This window comes from Diospyros lotus, chromosome 7 (assembly GCF_014633365.1).
Source record: "Diospyros lotus cultivar Yz01 chromosome 7, ASM1463336v1, whole genome shotgun sequence".
Taxonomy (NCBI): domain Eukaryota; kingdom Viridiplantae; phylum Streptophyta; class Magnoliopsida; order Ericales; family Ebenaceae; genus Diospyros; species Diospyros lotus.
Genome location: NC_068344.1, coordinates 23,451,251 through 23,477,075, shown reverse-complemented (window position 1 = coordinate 23,477,075; position 25,825 = coordinate 23,451,251). Strand labels below are relative to the sequence as shown.

General features: G+C 35.8%; 2 protein-coding genes across 3 annotated transcripts; one reads left to right on the top strand and one right to left on the bottom strand.

Moving 5' to 3' along the window:
• The first annotated feature begins 1,515 nt into the window (after positions 1 to 1,515).
• Positions 1,516 to 19,392, top strand: LOC127806194 (protein GET4). Of its 2 annotated transcripts, none has more exons than XM_052343323.1 (12): positions 1,516 to 1,682; positions 1,987 to 2,066; positions 3,872 to 3,950; positions 4,648 to 4,729; positions 11,339 to 11,492; positions 13,654 to 13,744; positions 14,584 to 14,667; positions 16,245 to 16,291; positions 17,441 to 17,569; positions 18,338 to 18,422; positions 18,648 to 18,728; positions 18,988 to 19,392. In XM_052343323.1, the coding sequence occupies exons 1-12, from the start codon at positions 1,635 to 1,637 to the stop codon at positions 19,009 to 19,011; spliced, it is 984 nt and encodes a 327-aa protein (XP_052199283.1). In that variant the 5' UTR covers positions 1,516 to 1,634; the 3' UTR covers positions 19,012 to 19,392. The 2 variants fall into 2 exon arrangements, with proteins under 2 accessions (XP_052199283.1, XP_052199284.1); XM_052343324.1 differs by having other exon boundaries at positions 1,546 to 1,682; positions 1,910 to 2,066.
• A 342-nt stretch (positions 19,393 to 19,734) lies between these two features.
• Positions 19,735 to 24,785, bottom strand: LOC127806195 (uncharacterized). The gene is made up of 3 exons (XM_052343325.1): positions 24,556 to 24,785; positions 21,048 to 21,390; positions 19,735 to 19,933 (listed from the first exon to the last, which is right to left on the bottom strand). Exons 1-3 carry the CDS (start codon positions 24,723 to 24,725, stop codon positions 19,871 to 19,873), a joined length of 576 nt encoding a protein of 191 aa, XP_052199285.1. The 5' UTR covers positions 24,726 to 24,785; the 3' UTR covers positions 19,735 to 19,870.
• Between the last annotated feature and the right edge of the window lie 1,040 nt (positions 24,786 to 25,825).

Here is a 25,825-nt window from a genome sequence, read left to right as displayed (position 1 = left end):
CAGTTGGAGAGTAAATATCAATTTTTCCCTCCTCACCATCTCTCTCCCCTACCCAATGGCGGTGAACGTAGATTTAGATTTGAGAGAAGATGGCTGTTGACTAGCAACAATAACGATGACGACAAACAACAACAACGGCATAGGAGACGAGTAACAATAGCGACAGTTGAAATTTTCAATGGGTTTGTGAGATTTTGATATTTTTTTATTTATCAATGAATTGGATGATTGATATTGTGTATTTATTTATTTATTTGTATATTTAATTATTGATTTTGTATATGTGTGTATTTAATTATTAATTTTATTTATGAATGTATCTGATTATTAATTTTGTATATGTGTGAAAATTATAGATAAGATAAAATAAATAGAATTAAAATTTATTAAAATAAATAGATAAATAGAAATGAGAATATGGAGTGTAGTTAAAGCACACACAATTTTTTAGACAAAATCAAAATAAGAAGTGAATTGTTTATAATATAATAGGAAGTAAGATAGGAAGATGGGTTTGAGATGGCTTAAGACTGTGTTTGTTTGCTATAAAATATTTTCCTGAAAAGTGTATTTTAGATTTTCTTATATTTGGTGGCAAGAAAACATCAAAGTTAAATGAAATAATTTTTCAATCAATGAAAAGTAATTTCCTAAAGTTATATAAAAAATTGAAAGATAACTTCCCAAGCTAAAATCACGAAATTCACTTTCTAAGGCTACAAAGCCAAGTAACTTTCCAAATCTCTCAACCTTTGTTGAGCTCCTTCTACATTGTAACTATCGTTTATTGTTTTCCCACGTCACTATCTTTGTCTGTTGAGTTTTGTTTGCATCGCCATCTTTGTTCTTCTTTGCCATTATCAGTCGAGCTCCACTTGTATCCCTATTTCTGTTTATCTTCGACCAAATCTACATCTCTCAGTGTATATGTTTGTCAAGCTCTACCTACATTGCCATCTTTATTTGCCTCTCTTAGTTTGTGTATGCATCACCATCTCCATCTCTTGTCATAAACGATTGTGTTGCAATCTTTAGGTAAATTCATCTCTCTTTGTGCGTGCATCACCATCTCTAACTCCACCTTTCGTCGCCCATCGTCTATCGTTTTGTCCTCTATCTAGATCTCTCTGTCTCTCTCTTTTCTCTATTGTTATATATATATATTATGTTTGAATCTTTATTCATATTATGTGTTTATTATGATTTTTTATCATTATATTATAGATTTAATGATAAGAAAAAAATATTATAATTTTTAAAGTGCTAGTCAAATACTAAAAATGATTTTCCTACAAAATGGAGTCTAAAAAATAACCATCTCAATTAACAGTAATATAGGGCATATATAGAACTAATGTTAGCAACCCTTGACAAATGACAATAAAAATTATAGAACAGAGGCCTTCCTCAAATGGAGAAAATAAACTAGTGCCCCCAAAATAATTTCCATCATTAAAAAAGAAAGCAAGGTACAACACAGATACAAGGGTCGGGGTACAAACCCCCATAGCGCATAAAATATAAGCATCATTTTCACGAAGCTTGAAGACAATCACAGAATAGTTTGATTCGTATCACCGAAGCTCTGAAATTGGGCCAGATCAGATCTCTGTAGCGAAGTGATTGTGGAGGCCATGTCGCGGGAGAGACCCAGAAGAGGCGCGTTGCCTCCCGCTCAGGAGGTAACAATTTAATCTCCAATTTGCCTCCTCTATTTCCTCTGTTTTCAGATCGTTCGATATCAGAACCTCATTCCCGTTCTTGCGTCTTATCCTTACCAATTAGTTTCGTTGGATTGAGCCTTTTTCTTTGTTTGTGCTTAATGTTTGTTTGAGTTTTTTTTTTTTGATTGAATTCTGGTATCGTATGATATTTGATTGTGTTTCCTGTTGTTTTCCTTTCTATATAGGTGCATTATTGCTGGGTGTTTGGTTTGGTTTATGCGATGAATAATTTAGAGTAAATTGCATTTAATGTTAAATGCAGCATGTTGAAAAGTTGGCGAAGGTTGTGGAGGAAGGTAACAGCTATGGAGCTCAGCAGATGTATAAATCTATTAGTGCAAGGTATAAGCCTCTTGTTGTACATCATACCAATGTAAACATGCAAAAATAGTCCAAGTGATCATGTGTATCCCTTTTTTAATTTTTTTCCTGTTACCTATGTGGGCTTTTTTTAGCGCAATTTTGCAGTTAGAGCTGGTCTATTATTGTTTTTGGCGTAATGCTGCATTTGCAGTCCATAGGAGTAGGAAATGGATGCAGGAACATGGGTGTCTAGGGTTTTAAAGTCCGTGAGTAGCATGAGATGAAGGCATGATCAAAAGTCTTAATTGTTCTTATCATTCATTAAATAAAAATTTAGACAACCTTGACTTGACAAACCTTAGTCTAGATGGATTAGATTTGAGAAATTGAAGAATTATATACCCGCATGATAAACTAAAAATTGCTGAAAAATGAAGAAAACAAAATAAGAAATTCTATGTAAAAAAATCCAAATTGAGGAGAATCATGAAATTTCTGTCCAATTGAAACCTCAACTATCATGAACATAGTGATTTACAAAAATTTGTTCCCTGTGCTAATGGTATTACCTCAACTATCTCTCATGGGTGCTGTCAGCTTGGTTCTTCCCAACCTTCCTTCTCACATATCTGGCTAAATGCAAAGATGATGCATCCGCTTTGTTTCAATTAGGGAGATTTGCACTTTACTTGAGTTTGATGAGATGTTTCACACTTTCTCAGCCACTTGTTAAGTCTCGTGAATCAGATGAAGGAACAATGTCATAGGTTTGTGACTACAGGAAGAGCTTTGGAATGTGCAAACAAAGAACAGACGACTCAATTTGTGGTGATTGCATGCCAATTATAAGAGAAATTCTAATCTGGGCACATAGTCTCTGATTGATTGCCTTTTGTTCTGGATTTAGATGGAAACCTCCAAGAAATTCTACCCTCATTGACTTTCTAGAATTACTATGCATGAATACCCAAAATGATCAATTTGCTTTTAATTTAGAATATGCTGCACTATAGCTATGCTTTTATCACAATAGCTTTATGTTGCCTACTATTGTTGCATCATGAGCACGAGTATCTTTCACTCTGGTTCTGCACGAGTATCTTTCACTCTTGCAGTGTCTTACTCAAACTTATTATACAATAGATTCTGGAATTGTTCAACGTTGATCTCACTATTGCAAGGAACAGTGGGTGGCACACTTTTCCTTTGTTGGCTTATGATCACTTCTTGAAATCCTTAAACTATTTGTCAAGCCCTTGCTCCTTCACCTAGCAGTCTTGGCTAAAACTCAAGCAAGTTTCCCATGAAATATATTTGCTAGAGTATCTAATATTGTCACGTATATTTTCCAACTATAAAACAATAGTCCTCCAAACTTTACAAGTGGTAATGTGTTTTTCATTTCAACCACAATGTTGCAGATAATAGTTTTATTACTGGAATTTCTAATATCAATTAAGAGATATCTCAATTAATTACCAACAAGCAATTGATATTATTTATGTTATGATATTTGAAGTCAAAACTGTATACGAGGAAGCATGATCTTCCTTTTCCCTTGTACTAAAGTCACGCACAGATGAATACCACCACCAACATGGCTACGTCCACATCCTAAATTGTTTATTTGTGGTAGGGACTGTTTGACTTTGATAGATATAATCTATGAAAAAGATTACTTACTTTAGTTCTTTTATACTTGTCTGAAATAGAGTTCACCATTTCTTTTTCTGATAGACAATAAAATATTTGCGATGTCCTTTCCCTTGTCTGGCACCTATTTCTTATAGGAAAATTCTGTGTTTCAGACAGTGCAGTAATAGAACATGCATGCTTAATTGCAGATATATATCAGCCGAGAGATACGCTGATGCCCTAGAAATCCTTCAGTCAGGTGCTTGCATTCAGTTGGAACATGGAGAGGTGATACTTTTTTTCAAAATACAGTGTTCGTATGGTTGTGCAGTTTAATGGAGTTAATGCAAGTATGTGCTAAAATTATGTTCCAGAAATATGTGTGTCATTTTTGTCAATGGGTAATATCTGTAGAAGTCCAGATTGGGGATACCACTTGCTAATGAGCTCAAAGGCAGGCTACATGTGGTTGTAACTTTATGTCCCATGATTGGATTTGGTTTTCTCTAAAATTGGGACATTGAATCTTCTTTTGGATTATGCATGATGGAATAAACCATAGATTAACCATATTAGATTGATTTAATGTTAACAATTGGTGTTGCATATTTGAAAGTTTAACCAATCATCATACCACTTAAATCAGTGACATCTGCAAGCATTATTATTGTCTTGTTTTTTTCCCATCTTTTACTTTTCCATGTTAGTATTTAGAAAATTATGGTCACATGAAATGTCTAGTTTCATGCTCAATCATTTATGTACTAACACGGAGCTAGCTTAATGTAATTGCTTTAAGTCAAGCTCCAAACATTTCAGTTTCTAGAGGTAGGGTGTCAAATGAATAGGAATATCTTTGGAGGTATGTCAGTTGAATACTGGCCTGTGGAAAAGGGGCAAAAAAAGTACAAGTGATGTTTTGTTTACCCAATTAAAAATTTATGCTGTTTCATGAAAATCCTATTATATTGTGCACCATTTCCAGGTTATTTGTGGAGCTGAGCTTGCTGTTCTGCTTGTGGAAACACTAGTAAAAGGGAAGTTTCCTTGTGATGAAGATAGTCTTGGTCAGTTCCACCCTTGTGACATATACTTACATGCTCTGTATTCTGTCTTTTTGTACCTAAACATGTATTTTTGTTTATGTCAAAATTTCTTGGTCATATTAGGGAGTCAAGAGACTACCATTTTTGGATGCATATGACAAATTCTACTTTGACACAATCAATAGACACTAATTCACCAAATTTTTATTAACAAAAGGTCATGGGCGTTGTGAAGAGACATGGCTAAAAGATGCTAATGTAACTTGTGGTGCATATGTACTGACAATATTCAAAGCCTCTTGTAGAAAATATTTGAGAGAAAAGAGGAACTTAACTTCATTCTCTCGGCAAAAGGTGTATAAATACATGAATACAAGACACCTACTCTCTATAGAAGTCTACTCTATTTACAAAATGCTTAAACTATTTAAAATACAAACTAACTATCTCTAATTTTTAGGAATACAATTTTAAACTTAATCATATTCAAATTGACTTATCTTCTTCTCCTTTATCTCTTTATCCTTCCTAGAATTTTGCCTTCCTTATCTTTAGCAAATTGGCAGCTCCTATATTTTCACACTCTCCCTCAAGCTGAGCTGAATTTGTTATTCATGCCAAGCTTGCAGCTTAATTCATCAAATAGTCTTCTTGGTAGGGCCTTAGTGAGAATGTTAGCTACTTGATTTTTTGTAGGAGTGTAGAACAGCTTGAATACTCCGTCTTCTATCTTCTCTTTGATGAAGTGCCTATCAATCTCCAAATGTTTTGTTCGATCATGATGGACCGGGTTTTTTGCAATAGTGATGGCTGATTGGTTATCACATAATACTTGAACTGGCTCTGTCACAGTTACTTGTAATTCATGAAGTAGTTTTCTTAGCCATATTCCTTCACAAAATCCTTGAGTCATGGCTCTAAACTCAATCTTTGCACTGCTTCTAGAGACAACAGATTGTTTCTTGCTACGCCAAGTGACTAGATTTCCCCACACAAACAAACAATATCCAGAGATTGATCTTCTATCTAGGATTGACCCAGCCCAATCAGCATCACTATAAACTTTGATCCCTTGGTTTGTTGTTTTCCTGAACATTAATCCCTTATCTAGAATTAATTTTAAGTACCTGAGGATGCGATAAACTGCTTCTAGGTGCTCCTTTGGGATCATTCATGAATTGACTTACAATACTCTTAGAAAGCCTATATCTGGCCTAGTATATGATAGATATATAAGTTTTCCCACCAACCTTTGATATCTCCCTTTGTCAACTGGTGTGCTTTCTTTGCCAATATCTAATTTTGCCGTAGATTCCATAGGAGTATCTGTTGGTTTGCAACCAAGCATCCTTGTTTCATTTAGGAGATCAAGAACATATTTTCTTTGGGAGACTGAAATCCCTTCTTTGGACCTTGCAACTTCCATGCCTAAAAAGTATCGCAGACTTCGTAGATCCTTAATTTCAAATTCCCTTGCAAGGACTTCCTTAAGGCTTTTGATTTCAATAATATCATTTCCTGTAACAATGATATCGTTCACATAGACAATAAGAATGGAAATTTTACCTTCCTTGGAGTGCTTGATAAATAAGGTGTTGTCTGCTTGGCATTGATTATATCCATACTTCTTGACTGCCCTTGTAAATCTCTCAAACCAGGCTCTCGGGGACTGTTTAAGTCTATAAAATGAACTCCTTAGCTTGCATACTTTGTTTCTTGTAAGCTTCGTTTTAAATCCATGTGGAATTTCCACATAGACTTCCTCTTCTAGATCACCATTTAGAAACGCATTTTTTACATCTAATTGATGTAAGGGCGAATCCAAGTTTGCTGTTAAGGACAACAAAACCCTAATGGTATTTAGCTTTACCACAGGGGCAAATGTTTCTTGATAGTTAATACCATAGGATTGGGTGAATCCCTTTGCTACTAGTCGGGCCTTGTACCTGTCAATCCTTCCATCCTCCTTGTATTTTATTGTAAAAACCCATTTGCAGCCCACAGGGTTCTTTCTGGGAGGTAAATCAGTGATATGCCATGTCTTATTCTTCTCCAACGCCTTGATTTCTTCAAGAACAACATTCCTCCACTTAGGGTGTTGAAATGCCTCTTGAACAGTGTGTGGAACCAGCATTTTATCCATATTTGAAACAAATGCATTGAATTTGGGTGAGAGACCCTTGTATGAAATATAGTTTTGTATAGGATGTGTGTATGATCTCACTCCCTTTCTCAAAGCAACAGGCCAATGTAAATCCTCATCATCAAAAGTAGTGTTTGAATTCTCACCAGTTGCAGGATCTGAATTTAGGTCAGCCTTTTGATCAGGCTTAGGGCATGTTTAGTCCTTACTCTCCTTCCGGATAGATTGTCTTCGAGAATAAACTTGAAATTCCTTGTTGGGAGAGTGGCTGATTGAGGAATTAGAGGCTGGTTGGGCTGGTTCTTGGGGCTGTTGGTTATTGGTAGGTTGCTGATTTGCCGTAGGTAAGGATGAGATATCTCAAAACTGATATTCCAAGGAGTTATTTTGAGTGTTCTCCCCTTGAATATCAAGTCTGGGATAATAGGACTAATTTTCAGCAAATGTTACATCCATAGAAGTGAAGAATTTCTAAAGTTTGGGAGAGTAGCATTTTTAACCTTTTTGATGAGGAGAGTAGCCTAGGAAGATGCATGTGATAAACCTAGCATCAAGCTTGCTCTGAAGGTGGTTGTGAACATGGACAAATACACACTAGCCAAAGATTTTTAGCAGAAGTTGTGAAAGAACATGAGTGTGAGGAAAGGCGGTTAGGAGAAGTTGGCTAGGAGTTTGATGCTTTAGGATGCGTGAGGGCATTCTATTAATAAGGTAGGTGGCTGTAAGAATGGCTTCACCCTAAAAATGTTTAGGAACATCGGTAGAGAACAATAGGGATCTTGCCACTTTTAAAAGGTGTCGGTTCTTTCGTTCAGCAACCCCATTTTGTTGGGGGGTATCAACACATGAGATTTGATGTATAATGCTTTGTTGGGAGAGAAAATGACCAAGAATAGAGTTGAAATATTCTTTGCCATTATCAGTCCTTAGGATTTGAATTTTGGCATTAAATTGTTGGTGCACCATTGAATGAAACATTTGGAAGATAGAACTAGCTTTAGATTTATCTTTCATGAGAAACACCCAAGTAAGACGGGTATGATCATCAACAAAGAAGACGAACCACCGAAGCCCCAGTAATGTTTTTAACCCTAGAAGGCCCCCACACATCACTATAAATCAAGGAAAAAGGGTAAGATGGAGTATAGGATTGTCTAGGATAAGTATTTCGAATATGTTCAGAGAATTGACAAACTTCACATTGCAACATATGTGGATCTTGATTCTCAAATAATGAGGGAAATAACATTCGAAGATAAACAAAGTTTGGATGTCCAAGTCTATAGTGCCATAATATAATTGCACTATTATTGCTAGAATAAAAATTAGAGAGACAACCAGAGGGTCTAGAGGAGGAACACTTGCTGATCGGAGCAAGTTTATTGCTGGAAGTAGTCTCTTGAAGGATATATAGTCCCGAACATGCCTTAGCACTACCAATCGTCTTCTTCAAAATCCGATCCTAAAATTCACACTGTTTTTGTGAGAATTTAACCACACAATTATGATCAGCTGACAGTTTACTAACTAATAATAGGTTGCAATCTAAATTTTGCACCAAAAGTATTGAATGTAAGGTTAGATTTGTAGATACAGCCATTAAACCTACTCCAACAACCTGTGATAGTGATCCATCAGCAATTTTTACCATCCAATCTTGTTGGCATGGTTGAAATCTAGTTAGAAGATTGATATTTCTAGTTATATGATCCGAAGCTCCTGAAACAACAACCCAAATAGCAAAAAAATCACCCTTAGCGGTCAAGGCATGGAGGGAGTTACCTTTATGAGCTATAGAACCGGATGCCAAAGTAGGAGACTAAGTAATCTGAGATCTACTAAACATATTTTGAAGGCACTCCATTTGTTCTTTGCTAAAAACATTGGTTGATGGAGCTACTGTGGTTTCTTCGGTAGAGGCTAAGGTTCCTTTACTCCTTCTTTCATAGGCTGGCTTCCAATCAGGTGGCTTCTCATGAAGTTCCCAGCAAGTATCTTTGGTGTGTCCTGTCTTGTGACAATGATCTTTTTTTTGTTTAAATGAAGTTTGATGGCTCCCTTGGGTGATTAAGGTTGATTGCTCCAAGACTGGGTTGGTAGTTTTCAGCATGACCTTCATCCAGCTTTCCTCCCTTCGTACTTCTGCAAATGCCTTTTTAAGAAAAGGCAAGGGCTTTGTATCAAGAATTCTTGCTCTTACTCCAACTAGGTTTTTATTCAAACCTATAAGAAACTTGTATAGTCTCTTCTTTTCCACAATCTGCTTGTATCTTGTGGAATCATTTGTACACTTCCATTAGATAGTATCACACTTATCCAATTGAAGCCAAAACTTGTTTAGGGAGTTAAAGTATTGTGTAACATGAGAATCTCCTTGTTTTAGATCATCAAGCATGCTCTCTATCTCAAATAATTTAGAAGTATTCTTAATATGAGAGTATGCTTTCTTAGCAGCCTCCTAAATTTCTTGTGCAGACTGCAGAGTCATAAAGGAGGAAATTCTCACCTATTTCGATTGTCATAGAGTTGATGAGCCAAGACATCACATGTTATTTTCAAACTTCCAAGCCTTGAACCCTGGTTTTGTTGTGCTTCCAGTCAAGTAGTCATCATTTCCCTTGCCGCATATGAAGATCAACACTAATTGTGACCATTGGAGATAGTTTTGACCATTAAGTTCGTGTCCTGTAATGGTGAACATGTTGCTGTTGTCCATGATTATAGGATTGTTGTTCGATAGGGGTATAATCTTGGAGGATTGACTGCTGCTTCTGTCGACCATTGTGAGTATCGACGAGTTTGCAGTTCCCGGTAGAGGCTAGGTCACGACTGTTAATCCTTTAGGGTTTGGTAATCAGAAGGAAAAATAATCTTGCTCTGATACCATGTAGAAAATATTTGAGAGAAAAGAGGAACTTAACTTCATTCTCTCGGCAAAAGGTGTATAAATACATGAATACAAGACACCTACTCTCTATAGAAGTTGTCTACTCTATTTACAAGATACTTAAACTATTTAAAATACAAACTAATTATCTCTAATTTTTAGGAATACAATTTTAAACTTAATCATATTTGAATTGACTTATCTTCTTCTCCTTTTATCTCTTTATCCTTCCTAGAATTTCACCTTCCTTATCTTTAGCAAATCGGCAGCTCCTATATTTCCACACCTCTTCTCCTAACTTGGTTAACATTTTAGCTTTTTATCCAACTCATCTTATCTCTTGAAAGGCAAATGATATTGATGCTTCTCTTGATCATCATGTCCACCACTAACATAGATTTTCATGTCAAAGTTCCAATGTTCTGTGACCCAATTCTTGACCCCTGCTCCTGGACAAACATCTTTACTTGAACTAGTCTCAGAAAATGTAAGGATCCTCATGAGTTTAACTAACACTAAACTCAAATGCTGATTTAGCAGCCCTAATTCATTTGGAGGGTTATTCCCAATGAAATAATATTATTTAAATTCACGTTGTGAACTTCAATGATATTTATGTTGGTTATCAATTGTCTAGCACAACCATCTTGCTTTATCCACACTTGAAACCAGTTGTGATAAGGAGTAATACCTTAAAGGTTTAAACATTAGAGTTGTTCAGGGATTACTCAATCCACAAGTAGTACTGGACATTTGGATAATGTGCGCATATGAAATATATTTGATCTAAGCGGAAATCATGTTCTTCATGCCTGTTTTCTGGGAATAACTAAAGCACTTTGCCACTGATCTAAATCTAGTGATTTTAGTTCACGAACAGCAAAAAGTGTTAATCATGCTTTGTGCCCAGATAATGTCTTCAATAAACCATGTTGGCTATGTCTATCTGAGTTGTTTTGTCATTTCTTCATTGTGCATTCATGACTGAGCTTGATCCTTGATCAGTAATCATTTTTTGAATTCTGGAAAAGTTGAGGGCTGAGTCTTCATAGTTTATGATGGTCAGCCTGACAAATATAAACCCAATTCATTCAAGTATGCGCTTGCCTTTTTGGATATTGACTTCTACAGTTTTTTCCTTTGGATCTGTCTAAGATTGCAATCTGAATAAGCATTCAGAACTGAACCTGCATCAATCAATTCAGGGCTTTGTGATTTTCTCTCACTCTGATTGCCTTCACTTATGAAGAAGTGTAGAGTAAGTTTCCTCCTTTGATTGCTGCTGGTTCATGTAGCAGAATCAAATTGGACAATTGCTCCTCTATCCAGTCAATTAAGGGCTGCATACGTGGTCTTTCCTTCTAATTTGTAATTGCCTTGACCTTATGATACCCATCTTTGGCCTGTCTGGAAGTTTACAACAATTTCTTTCTTAGGGAATTGCTTGCACAACATTTAAAGCTGAAACATTTTTTTATCTTGACCAAGCACCATAGAACTTGCGCTTTCTTGCTATCTAATACTTGTTATATTTTTCTGTATGGTTATATTTTGCTATATGTTTTTTTGGGTTGTGATCATGACAAAAGAACATTGTTAGATCGTGTCAGGAAAATCTACAAGAAGTTTCCCCAGATTCCTGCGCCGCAACGTTTGGGGGATGATGATGATGAAATGCAAAAACTTTCTGAAGCTCTTGCAGCTGCAAAAACACGTGTTGAGAGCTGCTCATCATTTTTAAAATCTGCCATTAAGTGTGATTCTCTCCCTCCCTTGTTTTCTTTGTTAAGTAAAAACATTATTTATTTATATTCCATAGCTTGCCACCTATATTGCAAGGAGGACCTTGTGATGTTGAGAAGAGACAAGCACTCCTAGAAAAATCTCTTGGGTGGCTCATTTTGTGCAAATAGAATAATTTTGTTCAGTGTTATTTTTCTCTCCATTTTGACTAAGTTTCAGTCCTACATGTATCTTGTAGTTTTTTATGTTTCTGCTAGCTGCTGCCATAGGGTTTTCATGTCTTGATGCAATTTGCACTGTGATGCTAAGCTCAAAACCCCCTATTATACACTTTCAAGGTGTCAAATGGGGATTATGGCACTGTAAACCGATAATAGCATAAAAGAAATGCCAAACATGCAAAAGTAGCATGTTGGTCTTGGGCCCTTGAGTTCAACTATTGGATTGCAACCTGAATTTGTATTATGAGGAGATTATATCAGTATCTTAGTAATGCCTATATAGATGGTACTATCCCTAAAATGATAGTGGTAATAATAAAAAAATAGAGCATTCCTAGTGCATGATGCTCCTTACTCTGCGATGGTTGGAGACAGTTGTTTTTGTATGTAGTCTTATTTTTGTGGTAACACTACGAGTTCTGACCCAAAAATACTAGTTGAATGTGACATTCGAGTTAATGAGGCTAAGTAATGTACTCAAGACCTCCCCAGTAGATTATCAATGTGGGATTGGATCATGACAACTCCCCTCTTTAATTCATAGAGTCCTCCTCAAGTTCTCATATCTCAAACTAACCCAAACTAGTCTCAAAACACTTTTCCTGCTGGCAGCCACTTGGTAGTGGTCCTATGTTGGCTCTAATACCACTTGTGACCCCATGGTTCCTCACTCAAAAGTGGTAGCTACAGGTGACTTTTGGGTTCGTAGACCAAGTAACATGTCACTTGTAACGCCCACAAGTCTTCACCCAAAAGTGCTAGCCAAAGGTGAGCTTTGAATTCATGGCAACGAGTAATATTCTCTAGACCTCCTCAATAGAGTACCAATGTGGGATTGGGTTGTGATCCTTAGTAGAGAGACTATTTCCACAACTCAAGCTTGTGATCTTCTATTCACAAGAGAGAAACCTTAATGTCAAACTACAACAATAACAACAACGACAACATATCAAGCCTTAATCCTACTAGGTGGGGTTGGCTATATCACCCTCAAATAGTAATAATAAAATTAATAAAAAAAATGAATCAAAAATAAAGGAAAGAAATTAATTTGTAAGCTGATATCAACTTGCTTAAATAATCCATCTTGGAACCTTTGATTCCTATAATGGAGAGGAGAACAAAATTATCAACAAACTTGTTAGAAAGGGGAATGTTGAGAAGACAACTATTGGGAGGCATGATTGAAGGAAAGAAGTACAATACATACAGTGGATTGTAAGTGTACATACAAAGTTGATGAAGGTAGAGAATGAAATGCTCATGGATATGTGAGTTATTTGATGGCTGCTTGGTTCAGTTTCAAAGAAGGATACTCTTAAAAGCTTTGATTACATAGAGAAGTTAAAATTATTGTCTGGGAAATACATGGGTTTGAGCTAAAATGACCAATGTGCGTACCAACATATAGGTTTGGGTTAACTGTGTTTTCATGGTTTGGTGTGACTAAAATGTGTTGATAAGTAATGGAAAATAGTAATTCAAACTGCATCACTGCCTCCCAACAGAAAGTCCATTATTTTACTGCCCACTAAAACTATCATGTTGGACAAAACTAAATGTCTGATTCTCTATTTTGGGATTGCTATGGCATGAAATTTTGGAAGGAAGACGCATGTATCTTGAATCTCCTTTAGTTTTATAATGTCTTAGTAATTGTTATTTCTTTCCTTTAACTAGTTTCTGCCTCTATCACATCTACTACCCACAGGATTATAACTTTCTTTTTCTTTTTAAACCAATGGTCTTTATTGTTTTTCAGTCTTCTTCTACCTTTGCTTCATCAGATTTATTTTTCATTAGTTCAAAGGCCCATGTCATTAGGGTGGGTATGTGAACATATATCTGTACTTCATATAAGCTACTAGTGAAAGTGTTATTTGAGAACCTGAAAAAATAAAATGTTGTTTGATGCTGCAAATTCGTGGTAACTGTGTTCTTCTGTTGGTAGGTGGTCTGTGGAATTTGGTCCTGATAAGAATGGATCTCCTGAACTGCATGATATGCTAGCTGAATACATATACTCTGAATCTGCTGAGCCGGTAGGTGCTAGCAGTAACAGGCTCCAAGTATTGGGTTCTTTTGCTTTATTTCTTTCTATTACTTTTAAATGTAGTACATAAGAAGCTTTATTTTTCATAATTCCCATGATTGTTTAGCTGTTCTAATATATAAGGTGAAGGGAAATGCTAAATTACTAATAGAATTGGTGTCCACCAAAACATGAAATCACTTGTTAGGATCTTTAGTGCAAGTTGGTTATTTTTCAAATGTTCAAAAACCTGTGAGTGACTGCTGGCAGAGCTGAATTACATATCTGGCGGTGCTTTCTGACCCTGGCCCCCTCCCCAGCCCAAAACAAAAGAAAAGAAAAAACTCTCATAAGTCTAAACCCCACTAGATTTTCACTCTTCACTATTATCACCCACATCCCCTGTAAAGTACCATTACAAGTTTCTCGCTTGCAAAATGTAAAGCACTTTTATCTTATTTCTCTCTTTTCAATAGAAGATGTTTTGAGCTATTATGATTGATTACATGTTCAGTGAACTTTACTGTGACTATAAACAAGTTCACATGAACCTTAGGTTCCATTGTATGTTGCATTGCCCTTGTGCTCTTGGTTTGATCATATGCCCTTGTCCTCAAACGTTCAAAACCTGTAATTACTGCTGGCTAGGTCCAATTTACATATCTGATGGTGCTGCTGCTTCCCTCCCCCAGCACATATGCACACGCACACACAAAGAAAAAAAGCAAGAAAAGTTTTATTGTCTATTCTTTACTGTGATTATTAACAGTTTAACATGATTCTTAGGTTTCATTGTCATTGTGCTCTTGGCTTGATGCTATATGAATACTATTTTCTGTTACTTTGCAGGACATGACTAGAGTTTCTTATCATTTTGTTCGAGGGAAAAATCCAAAGCAATTTGCTTCACTTTTTGTTAATTTTATGGGAAAGGTTAGTCTGCTTTTTATTGTATCAACTATTTCTTGAATTTGACACAATGATGTTATAGGTAAATGAACTGTGAAAGAAAGTGCAACTTCCACTTAAGGTCATTCAGTTTTGTTTGACTAGGTTCTGTCTGTATGCATGTAGATATCCTCACCCGTAGTAACTTATTTGGTCATTTTTTTAAATCTAAAATTCAAGTCAGGTTGTTACCTAATTATCTGTATTTTTTGATATGTACATTTTTTTGCCTTGGCAAACAACTAGGAGGGGTGGACCAGTTGGTGATGATTTTGCACATATGACCATTTAACTTTATCCACTGAGCCCATTTGGCATCTGGATTAAATAATGATGGGATAAAGTTAAGGATGGGATAAAATAGTGATGGGACGTATTAGTATTGCTCCATGTGTGGTAGACGAGGTATTTCTTGAAGTTATTACTATACCATGTGCGGTATGTCAAATTGTGAATGAGGTATTACTGATTACTAATTGCTAGACGACCAATTTACCCCTCTCTCAATATGGAAAAATCCAAACAAACAAAATCCACTGGAACTTAGGACATCATGATCTGTGGTATTAGTGATGAAACTCAGAACATCATCTGGCCAAAAAGAATTGCATGACCCAAAATCTTATACCACCACCATATTTATACATCAAATGCTGAAATTCACAGCAATTAGAACAACTTAAACAAACGTATCAAGTACATATGAATTGTTCATCATCTCCACGTCATCTAGCAAAATCTGAAATTCCATTATATTCCCCTAAATTACAATGGCTAGCCCACATATCAACATTCCCATGGAGGCTGAGAACAAGTTCAACAGGTGAGCCAACAACAATGAAGAAGAAGGTGAAGACAAACACCATCAGGATGGAGATGAACATGGTGGGATTCTCACTAACTCTGGTGACTCCTTTGGTGATGGAGGAGAAGAAAAAGGTATTACCTCCTAAACATGGTGGCGGCGGCAAGTCTGCCGTGAAAGAAGATTAGGTTAGCTTAATTCCACCTGTCTTGAAATACCAAACATGGTAATACTGTGCCAGAAGTTATTACCTCCTACCAACAGGCTGTGAGAAGGGAAAGGAGAGGCCTAGATGTGCCCACAAATGGCAGGGATCTACTTGTGCACCTTAAAGTCTGCCAGATTAAGCTGTAGGTTGAGTTAGCCCTACAAAGTGAATAGTAATGAAGGTTGGTGTTGATAGAATCAATGAGGATGAGTGTCTCCCTTGCTACCTCCACAGTGGTGGTAGATCAAACTGAATTCCATAGCTTCTTGGCCACCAAACCACATGGGAGTATAGCTTTTCCACAAAGCCATCATCCTTGGGCAGTAATTACATATTATTTCCCTTTTTAAATATTCATGGAGTTGATGCTCAGATAACAAAAAATGAAAATGTGGTTATGCTATATCATAAACCTCAATGGTCCTGTATAATTCTGCAACTTGTACTTATTTTTTGTAGCCCAAAGTTCAGAATCATCAAATTTAACATAATAGTTACTTTTTATTTATTTATTTATTTTTTAAATGAGCATGCTTTTCAAACATGCAGTGTTATCCAGGTGAAGATGACTTAGCTATTGCACGTGCCATTTTGATGTAAGTACTATTTGAACCAGACCTTGCTTCTTGGTTTAAGATTGATAGATCTTAAACGTCAGAGTAAGCAGGCCTCTCATCTATATTCCCGTTTTGCTAGATAAAAACACAGGATCAAGTATATAGTAGCAAGCATCTCCTATCAGACTATTGCATTAGTACAATGAGAGAGTTTTTGTACTTGAAGGGTTCTATGTAATTTGGGTTTCCAAGGGGATTTTTGTTATCTGTTGGGCGTTTCCAAGAAACATACCCCAAAACATAGACAAGATACTTGATGTATGGGAATACAGGAAGATAAAAATGCATGGGGCACAGAGGCTGATACAAATTTTTCTTTAAAGGAGGTAGCATTTAAACAACATTTAAGGAGAATCATTCAAAAAAAAAAAAAAAAAGGATAACTAATTAATACTAAAAATTAATACTTAATGTTTAAATTTTAAATATAACGGAAGAAAATGGATAAAATTACAATCCTATCAAACATTTTATACATAATGTGTTGTAATAATGAGGTTTACATCACTGGTAAAAAAAAAAAAGAGAATAATTCCAAATCATGGGAAAATGAACTAATAATAATGTATGGTAAGAAACAACTAATAGTGTATATTACTTCGTTTTAATATTTTATCTAATATTGGTGGAGCATATAGTGAATATTTAAATTCCAGATCAGAAATTTATTGAACCAAACTCATTGACAAAAATGATCTTGGATAAAAATTGACAAAATATAAAATTTTACATATATAGAAGATCACATACGATTTAACATGTATTTTCAATTAGAATGGAGGTAAACAAGTTACAAAAAAATTGGTTACACATAAACACAGTGCAAAACAAGTCTAGTGGGGGGAAAAATTAGTACAGTGGCCAAATTCTTGGATTTTTTTCTATTATTCTAAAAAAATCAAAATATAATTTAAAAAAGAAAGAAAAATAAAAGAGAAGTTGAGTGGGGACAAATGCGCCACTGGACCCTTAATGGTGTCTGCCCCTACAAACACACATGATATCTAAATGGGCCTGAATAGTACTAGCATTGCTAGTTATTACATTCAGACTTAGTTGTGTTGCTATTTTGGCTTTCATTTTAAAGATAAAGTATTGAAGGTTTTTTTTTCTTTTTTTTTCTAATAGGTATTTATCTCTTGGAAATCTGAAAGATGCCAACTGTCTTATGGATGAGCTAAAAAAGCTAGTTAAACAGCAGGAGCTTGAGTTCCCCAAATCAGATTTGATGCAGTTCATCACTTATCTTCTACCAACGTAAATTCTATTTACACATCTCAGTTGACAGGTTCAGTACAAATTTGATTTTACACTCCTGATAAAGGATGTCCAGGGAATATAGGGGAGGTGACTTTTTGCTGTTAAAGCTGCGTTTCAATTTAAAGATAAGCTGGATCCTCAATTGAAACCATGATCCTTAAGAGTTCTATCAGCCTTATAAATAATACAATTAGTATCCTGTCCAATTCATTCATGCTGCATGGTACTTTACATGAAACTATCAAAATAATTAGCAGAGGAAAAGGGAGCTTTGTGCTACAATTTACTAGCTGATAACTGATCACCCAGATGTTTCAAGTGGTCAGATTTTGTAGGTTTAGTGGGTTTTTTGGTTTCTTTTTTGATAAATAACTTTTTGCAGATTTAGTTTTCTGGTGACTGCTCCCATGTGCACAATGACAGTATATTGACTCTTGGAGCTTCAAAGATTTCATGATTTATGCTTCAACCATTTTTGTGTACACCTTTTCTTTGCTTCTCAAACCTTAAGGCTGAAGCCTCTTACACTCTTCTCAAAGGAAATCTTATATATTTACTAGCAAAATATCTCTTAAGTCTACCCATTTTAACATTCTCATTTTTTTTTCTCAACTCGTATGTGTATATATACACACATTTCACATTCTAAGGTGTTTGTTAAGCTATAGTTGTTTGATAATCCCTTGGACAATGTGGATTGGTTCATTCTTTAGATTATAATGTACATTGACACAAGCTTCAAAGCTTATACTATTTCTAATGCAGGTTGCAGAGAGATGCTCTGCCTCTGTTTAGTATGTTGAGACAAAGTTACAAGTTTAGTATTGACAGAGAACCTGTGTTCAATGAGGTGTGTGATTATAGGTCCAAATTATGGTGGATTATAATACTTCGTGGTGTTATCTTTTCCTTTTTAATACCTGAACAAAGAGTTCTGGATGTTCTTTTATCATAATACTTAAGAAACAAAACATTTTTCTCTATCTTGTGCTGTTGCCCTTGTCTGCTGTGGTAGTTCATTCACGTCTGCTTCTTTTTCTTCTTTAAGTTTTTAACACATCTTATGGTTGCTTAGTTACTAGATGACGTTGCCGAGAAATTCTATGGGGTGCAGCGCAGAAATCCCCTGCAAGGGATGTTTGGAGATTTTATTAAGGTATACAGATTATTTTCTTTTCCTTCTTTTTTTTTTCTGTAAATGAATTTTTCTTTTCCTTCATCAGTATCAGCAGAGTTCAAATAAAATTCCTAAAAACTTTGTGGTGATAAGCTAGTTAGACCATCACTGATATCATAATTGTTCCTTTATATTTGCTCCTTACAGTACGGACAATTTTTTTTTCCCAAAAGATTTCATGTATGCAGTCTTGCTTCTGAAATTCTTGTAATATGGAATCTTCCTTCATATCTTACAGATGATGGGAAGCGAGGGTATGTAAGAGACCAGTCGAATATTTTGTCTGCTTCAGAGAACACGAATGCCTCAACAGTGGCAGCATCCCGTTTGATCAACCGGTCTGTGTGAACAGAACCTTCAGAAGCAGTTGGAAGCTTTTTAGAAGCTCTAAATTGGTCTATACGTTAGGGAGAGCTATGAGAGGCATATGAAGCGTCTGTGGTTGTCTTTTGATAAGTTCTACTAGTAATTTGTCGATACTTGGCTTTGTTTTTCCTCTTCTTCGTGCACATCATCCGCTCTGGTCATTTGTAAACATGGCGGACCTCTTCGAGTGCGCACTCTGCAAAAATCTAATGCTAATTTTGTTGGCTTGAGAACATTTAGGTGTTGCAGTAATTTGGCCATATTTCTGCTTCTGCAATCTGTTCACCACATTGAGAGTTCTTGCCTCATCTGAATGTTATTTGCTGGGTGGTTTGGTTTTCATTTGCAATATTGTGATTTGGAATTTGGGTTACATTATGGAAAGGTCTAAGGTAAGTATTATTGTAAAAGTTTTAAATGCAATGGCTTCTGGCTTGAAATGATAAGAAAACAGCCCATGTGAATGGAGTTCCATCAATTTTCGCTTCGGGAGTTGAGAATGGTGGTAAATAAAGATCCTGGTTAATCAGTTGGACCAAAGAATCGTTCCAGGGTAATCTGGACATTTTGTCCAGTCGGCGACCGTTGTTTTCGAAAGACAATTTCGTCTCCCAAATCATTGTCCTAAAACGGAACGGTGTATTCAAACGGCATTTATTTGCACGGTGTGATATGCATGCACTGTTTATATATAGTATGCATAAACAGCTTCTGAAATACACTTGAGAATGACAAAAAAATATATGAAATATATACTACTCGTCGATTTGAAAGACCACTCCATCTTCCTCAAAATCATGCTTTGTGTGATCCACAACCTGCACAGAGAGGAAAATCAAACCACAAAAGTATCCTTTGATTCAGTAATATTGATACAAGCTGTTGCAATTTTCTTTTACATGTAATTATATATATTACACAATACATTTTATTTTCTACAAATGATTACAGAAGCAAATAAATTTGTATTATGGAACGAAGGCCTCGGTAGAGGTACTTCAACAGAAGAATTTGCAGATAAGGAAGATGAAACCTTTCTGTGAAAAAAACAAGTTTGTTTTTGAACGGCCGGGTCTGGCCTTATATTAGCTTGTGATGGCACTAACCAGAAGAACCCACTAGTTCTCATGGTAACGCGAAGCAGTTAAAGGTGTGTAGGGAGAGTTAATCATGTAAGACAATTAAATCTAGACAGAAGAAATATACTCAATAATTATGATTCCAAACATGTTTGGGAAAAAAGAAACAGAAGATGGATTCTCTAGCCAATATAAGAAGACTGGTAGTTTCAATTACAGAAAATAGATGACTATCTAAGAGCAGACTAGAGAAAACCATGTGAATTCAGCAAGTCAAGAATCTTCTACTTTTGAGTAGAAAATCGCAAACAAAGAAAAATTAAAATTAATTGTACTGAGCAGGCTTCAAGCCTTTTCTCCTCTTGTTATCTTTGAACTCCTTTGCCTTTTCCATTCTATACAGTTGGTGAAAGAAACCAAAACAAATGACAGACAATAAGTTCTCTTCATGAGAAGACACTTGTACATTTTAAGATAAACGGGAAGCCATTAAAATGAAAGAAGATAAGCAGATGCAATATATTTGAGTTATTGACTCAGATTGATAAAGCTGCAAGTTCAAACAAAACCCTGAGATAGTGTAAGGTGTAGGTAGTAGAGCAAGACATCATGATATGGCCCCATCTAGAGTTGTTTTGCAAACCAGGATTTACCAAGGTTATAAAATGGATATCTTCCACCCTTATGGAAGAAAATTAGCAGAAGAGAAAACTGAATTTCCTCCAAAATCTGATAGATGGGATATAAAAAAAAAAAAAAATACAGGGGCATCAAAATGATAAGGCAAGAAAGTAACACAAAAGTACCAACAGAACGCAAGGTTAAAACTTTGAAGAGTAAGGATGGTGCTCACATTAGTATTGCTCAGTTCTAAATTATAGAAATCCAATGCATCTGATTTAAACAAAGGCCCGGCATGCCATGTACCACAATTCAGCTTCAAGAACTTTGGACCAGCAATTCTGAAAACATGCACATCATCAATAGCAGGCGGGATATAGAAATGGCCACAATGTGAGCGTGCGACATTTAAAGCCTTATCAGCCTTGATTTCACTTGAGTCCACGATTGAAGGCTTAGCAACCCCAAGATACCAAACATTTCCACCAATTGCACCAAGGCACTGGGTCACGCTTGCATGGTGCGTTATTGTGGAAAATTCAAGTGGTCGGTCTTCAAGATGCATAATGTAGAACCTAAAAATAGGATGCATTAATTAACTTCTTAAATGATTTTATAAGAATAGTAACGGGATGACGATGTTGGATTGGTAATAAGAACATCACTAGCATCGATGCATGCAATGCAAAACATGTATTTATCTGTATGTTCATCACCCCCCATCTGTATGTTCATCACCCCCCCCCCCCCCCTCCTCCTCCTTTCTATGCAATTTATGGATTGGTTTCAATGAGAACCAATTCTTGTCAATTTGAATTTTCTAATGATGACTTGCTTTAAAATCACTAAATTGTTAAACTGTGGGACTATTAGTATTAGTGTCCTAATGCTAGATTTAGATGACTTTAATTATGGAACTAATGATATAATTCTTGCAAATGTAATAAAATATGTTTTTACATTTTAAGATCATATCTTCATTCATACCTCTCCAATCAATCATATGAATGAGCCCTTGGATTTTCTGATGATAGTCTTATTCTTAAGTGTTAAGAATATGTGACAAAGACTTTCGGGTTAAGATTTTCTTAAAGGTTTATTCCCAATCCTTAGATTTCTCAAAAGTGAGTTATGATTAATCGAGTTTGATCAGTTCATGACTCTCACCTAATCGACTCTCACTCGATTGAGATGTTAGTTGATGGATGGATTATAGTACATGAGAATCGAAAGCCCAAATAGGTTCTCAAAAGAAGTTAAACTTCATTTCTGGTAGAGTCGCCTTAACATAATGCTAGTTGTCAATCAGGGTCTTTCAGGGTATATCGAGGAGATAGAAAGATTCTCATTGTAAACCAAAGTGTTTAGTCAGCGTCAAAGAGTTTAATGTGTCTCGATTGCTGCTTAGTAATGAACCTAGAATGTCACATGCATATTCGGGTGTAGTGGTTGATTAAGAGATGAAAGTTATAATTATCATTAAGAGTTAATGATGTCATCGTTAAAAGTTAACGGATTGGGTTCAATGATTAAATCAATAAGAGCAATTGTCAAGAGTTGACAAACATGCCGTTAAGAGTTAACGAGAGCCTTGGTTTCATCATGAGATGATAAAAGGGTTATTAAGAGTTAATGGCGGGTCTAGATACAATTCGCAGAAACTTGACAAAATTGGTTGACAGTTCCTTAGAAGCTATTAATCGGTTCTTGGCAATCGGTAGATAGTTCCTTTGAATTGTCGACCGTTACTGTTGCAGAGGGTCGTGAATCTCGACCCGTTTTCACGTTTCTGCTTCAATTGGAAAAGATGGCTGATGGGAGAATGATTAAGGGGATGGGGGTGTGTTCTTTATGATGTGGGCTTGTCTCCCACTTGTCCCCCCCCCCCCCCCCCCCCCCCTTTCTCTCCTTGGCTATTGACTGATTATTAGGCATATTAGGGTTTCTAGGGCTTGGTATATAAGAGAATGAAGAAGAAGAAAGGGCTTGTGGGTTGCAATTGCATTTGATACTCCGTTTTTCTCTCTTAGTTATTCTATCTTCTTCTCATTCCAGAGCCTACTTCCCTTCTTATTGCTCTCCTTCTTGCTCCTCTAATCTCTTTATTGCTATAGTAGCAATCCCATCCAAATAGATTGTCTACTGGATTGGGTATTCTTTATTGAACCCATTTCCAGCTTGAATCACCAACAAGAAGCCTGGCTAGCACATAGGCATTCTTGTTAGTTTCATCCTCTACTTGGAGCGTGGACTAACTAGTTCTCTTATATTTTCGAGGGTTGGATTAGTCATCCGAAGGAGTGTTCGGAAGCAAGTTGTTGCTACCAAAGGGAGGATTCCAACCTCTACATCAGATTTGAAATCTCCGTGAGGTATATTACTAAACGCCCTATGGTATGGTTTCAGTTGTAATGCATATGATCGTTTGATACTGAGTCTTGCAAGGTGATTCTCATTTTTGTTTTCATTGCGTTTTTGTATGGTTTTTCTAAAAAGTTTTAAAAACCGGTAAAACCTAAGCATTGATACACCAAGAGTTGGTGTATCCTTTTAGGGACACCACCATTACTCTCTAAAAGAGCATCCTCAGTGCTCAAGGCTACCATATTTCCAAAGATCATATCTGTACATAGCCTTACCCTTACTTTGGAAAGAGGCCATTTCTACAACTCGAATTTGTGACATTCTAGTAAAAGAGGAGCAAGCTTATTGTTTCTACCAAGACTTTCCCTCCATCACTATTTCTGTCTAATTTATTGAAACTTAATGAGCTAGAAGACTATCACAATCACAGTTACATAAAAGCCCACTAAAATTTGAGACATGCGGCCAAATTGGGATGCCTTGTACTGGCAAGCTCAACAGAAAATTAATCAAGGTCATCACAAACCAATTAACAACACAAGTTTAAGAGAAGAAGGTGGGGGTGAAGACTTCCTAATCAAGAGAATTAAACAATTCACATAAGACTCACAATGCAAGTTTAACATGTTACTGTTACAACATGCATCCGGAAGTTGAAACTACTGATGTATAGATTTTACAGATTAACTCTATACAAATAGGACTTTGTATAAAGATTCTATTGAGAATAGCATAACTTTCTTATAGCTATTCATTCTGAAACAAAAACTGAATGCTTGTAACTATAATTACGGTTAAAGATGATCGTCAAATCAGTTTACATTTGATTTTAAATATGGTTTATCTCTTGGATAAGATCAAATTTATCTTTAGAGTTCAACTTTTTATTAGGTTGGTTAGATTTATCTTTATTTTGTGTAAATTTGTCTACAAATACCTTGCACATAAATCGTATCATTCATTTATTCAATCTAAGCCTGTATTGTTATGGATCCCGTATTTCTCCTAACATGGACAATATACAAACGGCCTCTTCTCTATAAAAGTTTGTACTAATATCACCCTTGGTCGCTCAACTAAGATTGATGTTTTAACAGGTTAAGTAAACAATAGCTGTATAAAATACTGTAAAGAGAAAATATAGTTGGAATGGCATTATATGAACAAAAATTACTTAAGAAAATCATACTTATTAATCCAACTAAGATTGACGCTTCAAATTTTATGTTTGCCAAAAAGCCTGTATAAATACTCAAATGAGAAGACGATTATTCTCAATCATCGGGATGACAACTTGTTTGAATGGATAAAAGTTAAAACAAAACCTAAGGAGAGAGAAAGTTCAGATGGCAGTAACAGAGAAGGGAACGTGAAACCTTGGGATTCCCCTGCTGAGGTCCAATTGAGCGTCCCAAGGTCCGTACTCTTCACCGTCCGGTGACGCCTCGATCACTTGGCCGAACTCTACAAACGACTCCGGCGTTGCTTCAATCGGTTTAAGCTTTAACATCGTGGGCGGTGGCCTTGAGTCGCCCGATACTTCCATTTCTGGATAACGAAGGAAGCGTTTAAAGTCTCCTTTTCTGTACGACAGACAAAACTGCTAGTGGCTAGGGACCTCCAACCACGCACCCTATTTTATTTTTTATTATATTATAAATAATTCATCATCAATTTTAATTTTACCTAAAAATTTATATATGTTATAACCACATTCTCTATCTCACTCATTTATTTATAAATTTTAATTATATTTATTTTACCTCACTTATAATTTTTATTACTATAAAATTTATTAGTTATTTGATAATTTAATAAATACTCTCATTGTAATACAATAAATATTATTTTAAATACAACATTAAATAATTTAATTGAGTAATTTAGATATCTATTTTTAGGATCAATTTCAAAATATTACATTGAAATTATGCCATATACGTATATATAATTAATAATTAAATACACATACAAAATAAATAAACCAAACACATCTTAATTTAAAATCAAACAAGAGAAGAAATAATTAAGAATTATTCAAAATGTTCTTAATATTAGAAAATAAACCAATAAAACTAAAGTAATAAAAAACAATTTATATAACTCACTAGATAAATAACACAATTACACAAACCCAGAAATCTACAACCACAAACCCATGTCTTCTTCTCCGCGTGCCGCTACTCTGTCTTCTCCGTTTTCTGGTGGCCACTGCTCCGTCTTCTCTGCGTACCGTCGCTGTACCTTCTTCTCCGCACGCTGCCGCTGGCTCCTTTTTCTCTGCACACCGTCGCTTCTCCTTCTTCGCGCGCGCGCCACCATTGCTCCTCACCGTCACCGTCGCTGTTGCTAGTTTTCTCCACTACTGTTGATGGTTTTCAAATTTTAGAAGCCAAATAGAGCCGTTAAGAAATATAAGGAGCAAAACATGGATCCTCAACCGTAAGGAGTGATTTCAAGCTCCACAAAAAATTGAGAAATGACTTGATAGGTAGGGAGCAGCGTTGGAGTAAACATTTTGATAAATGCTCTTCAAATTTTGACTTAGGGATGATACTGACTCTGCATTGGAGATGGCCTTAGCCACATTTTATATGCACAGATACTACAATAGTTTCTATTTTCTAAGAGAGATCCAAATAATTT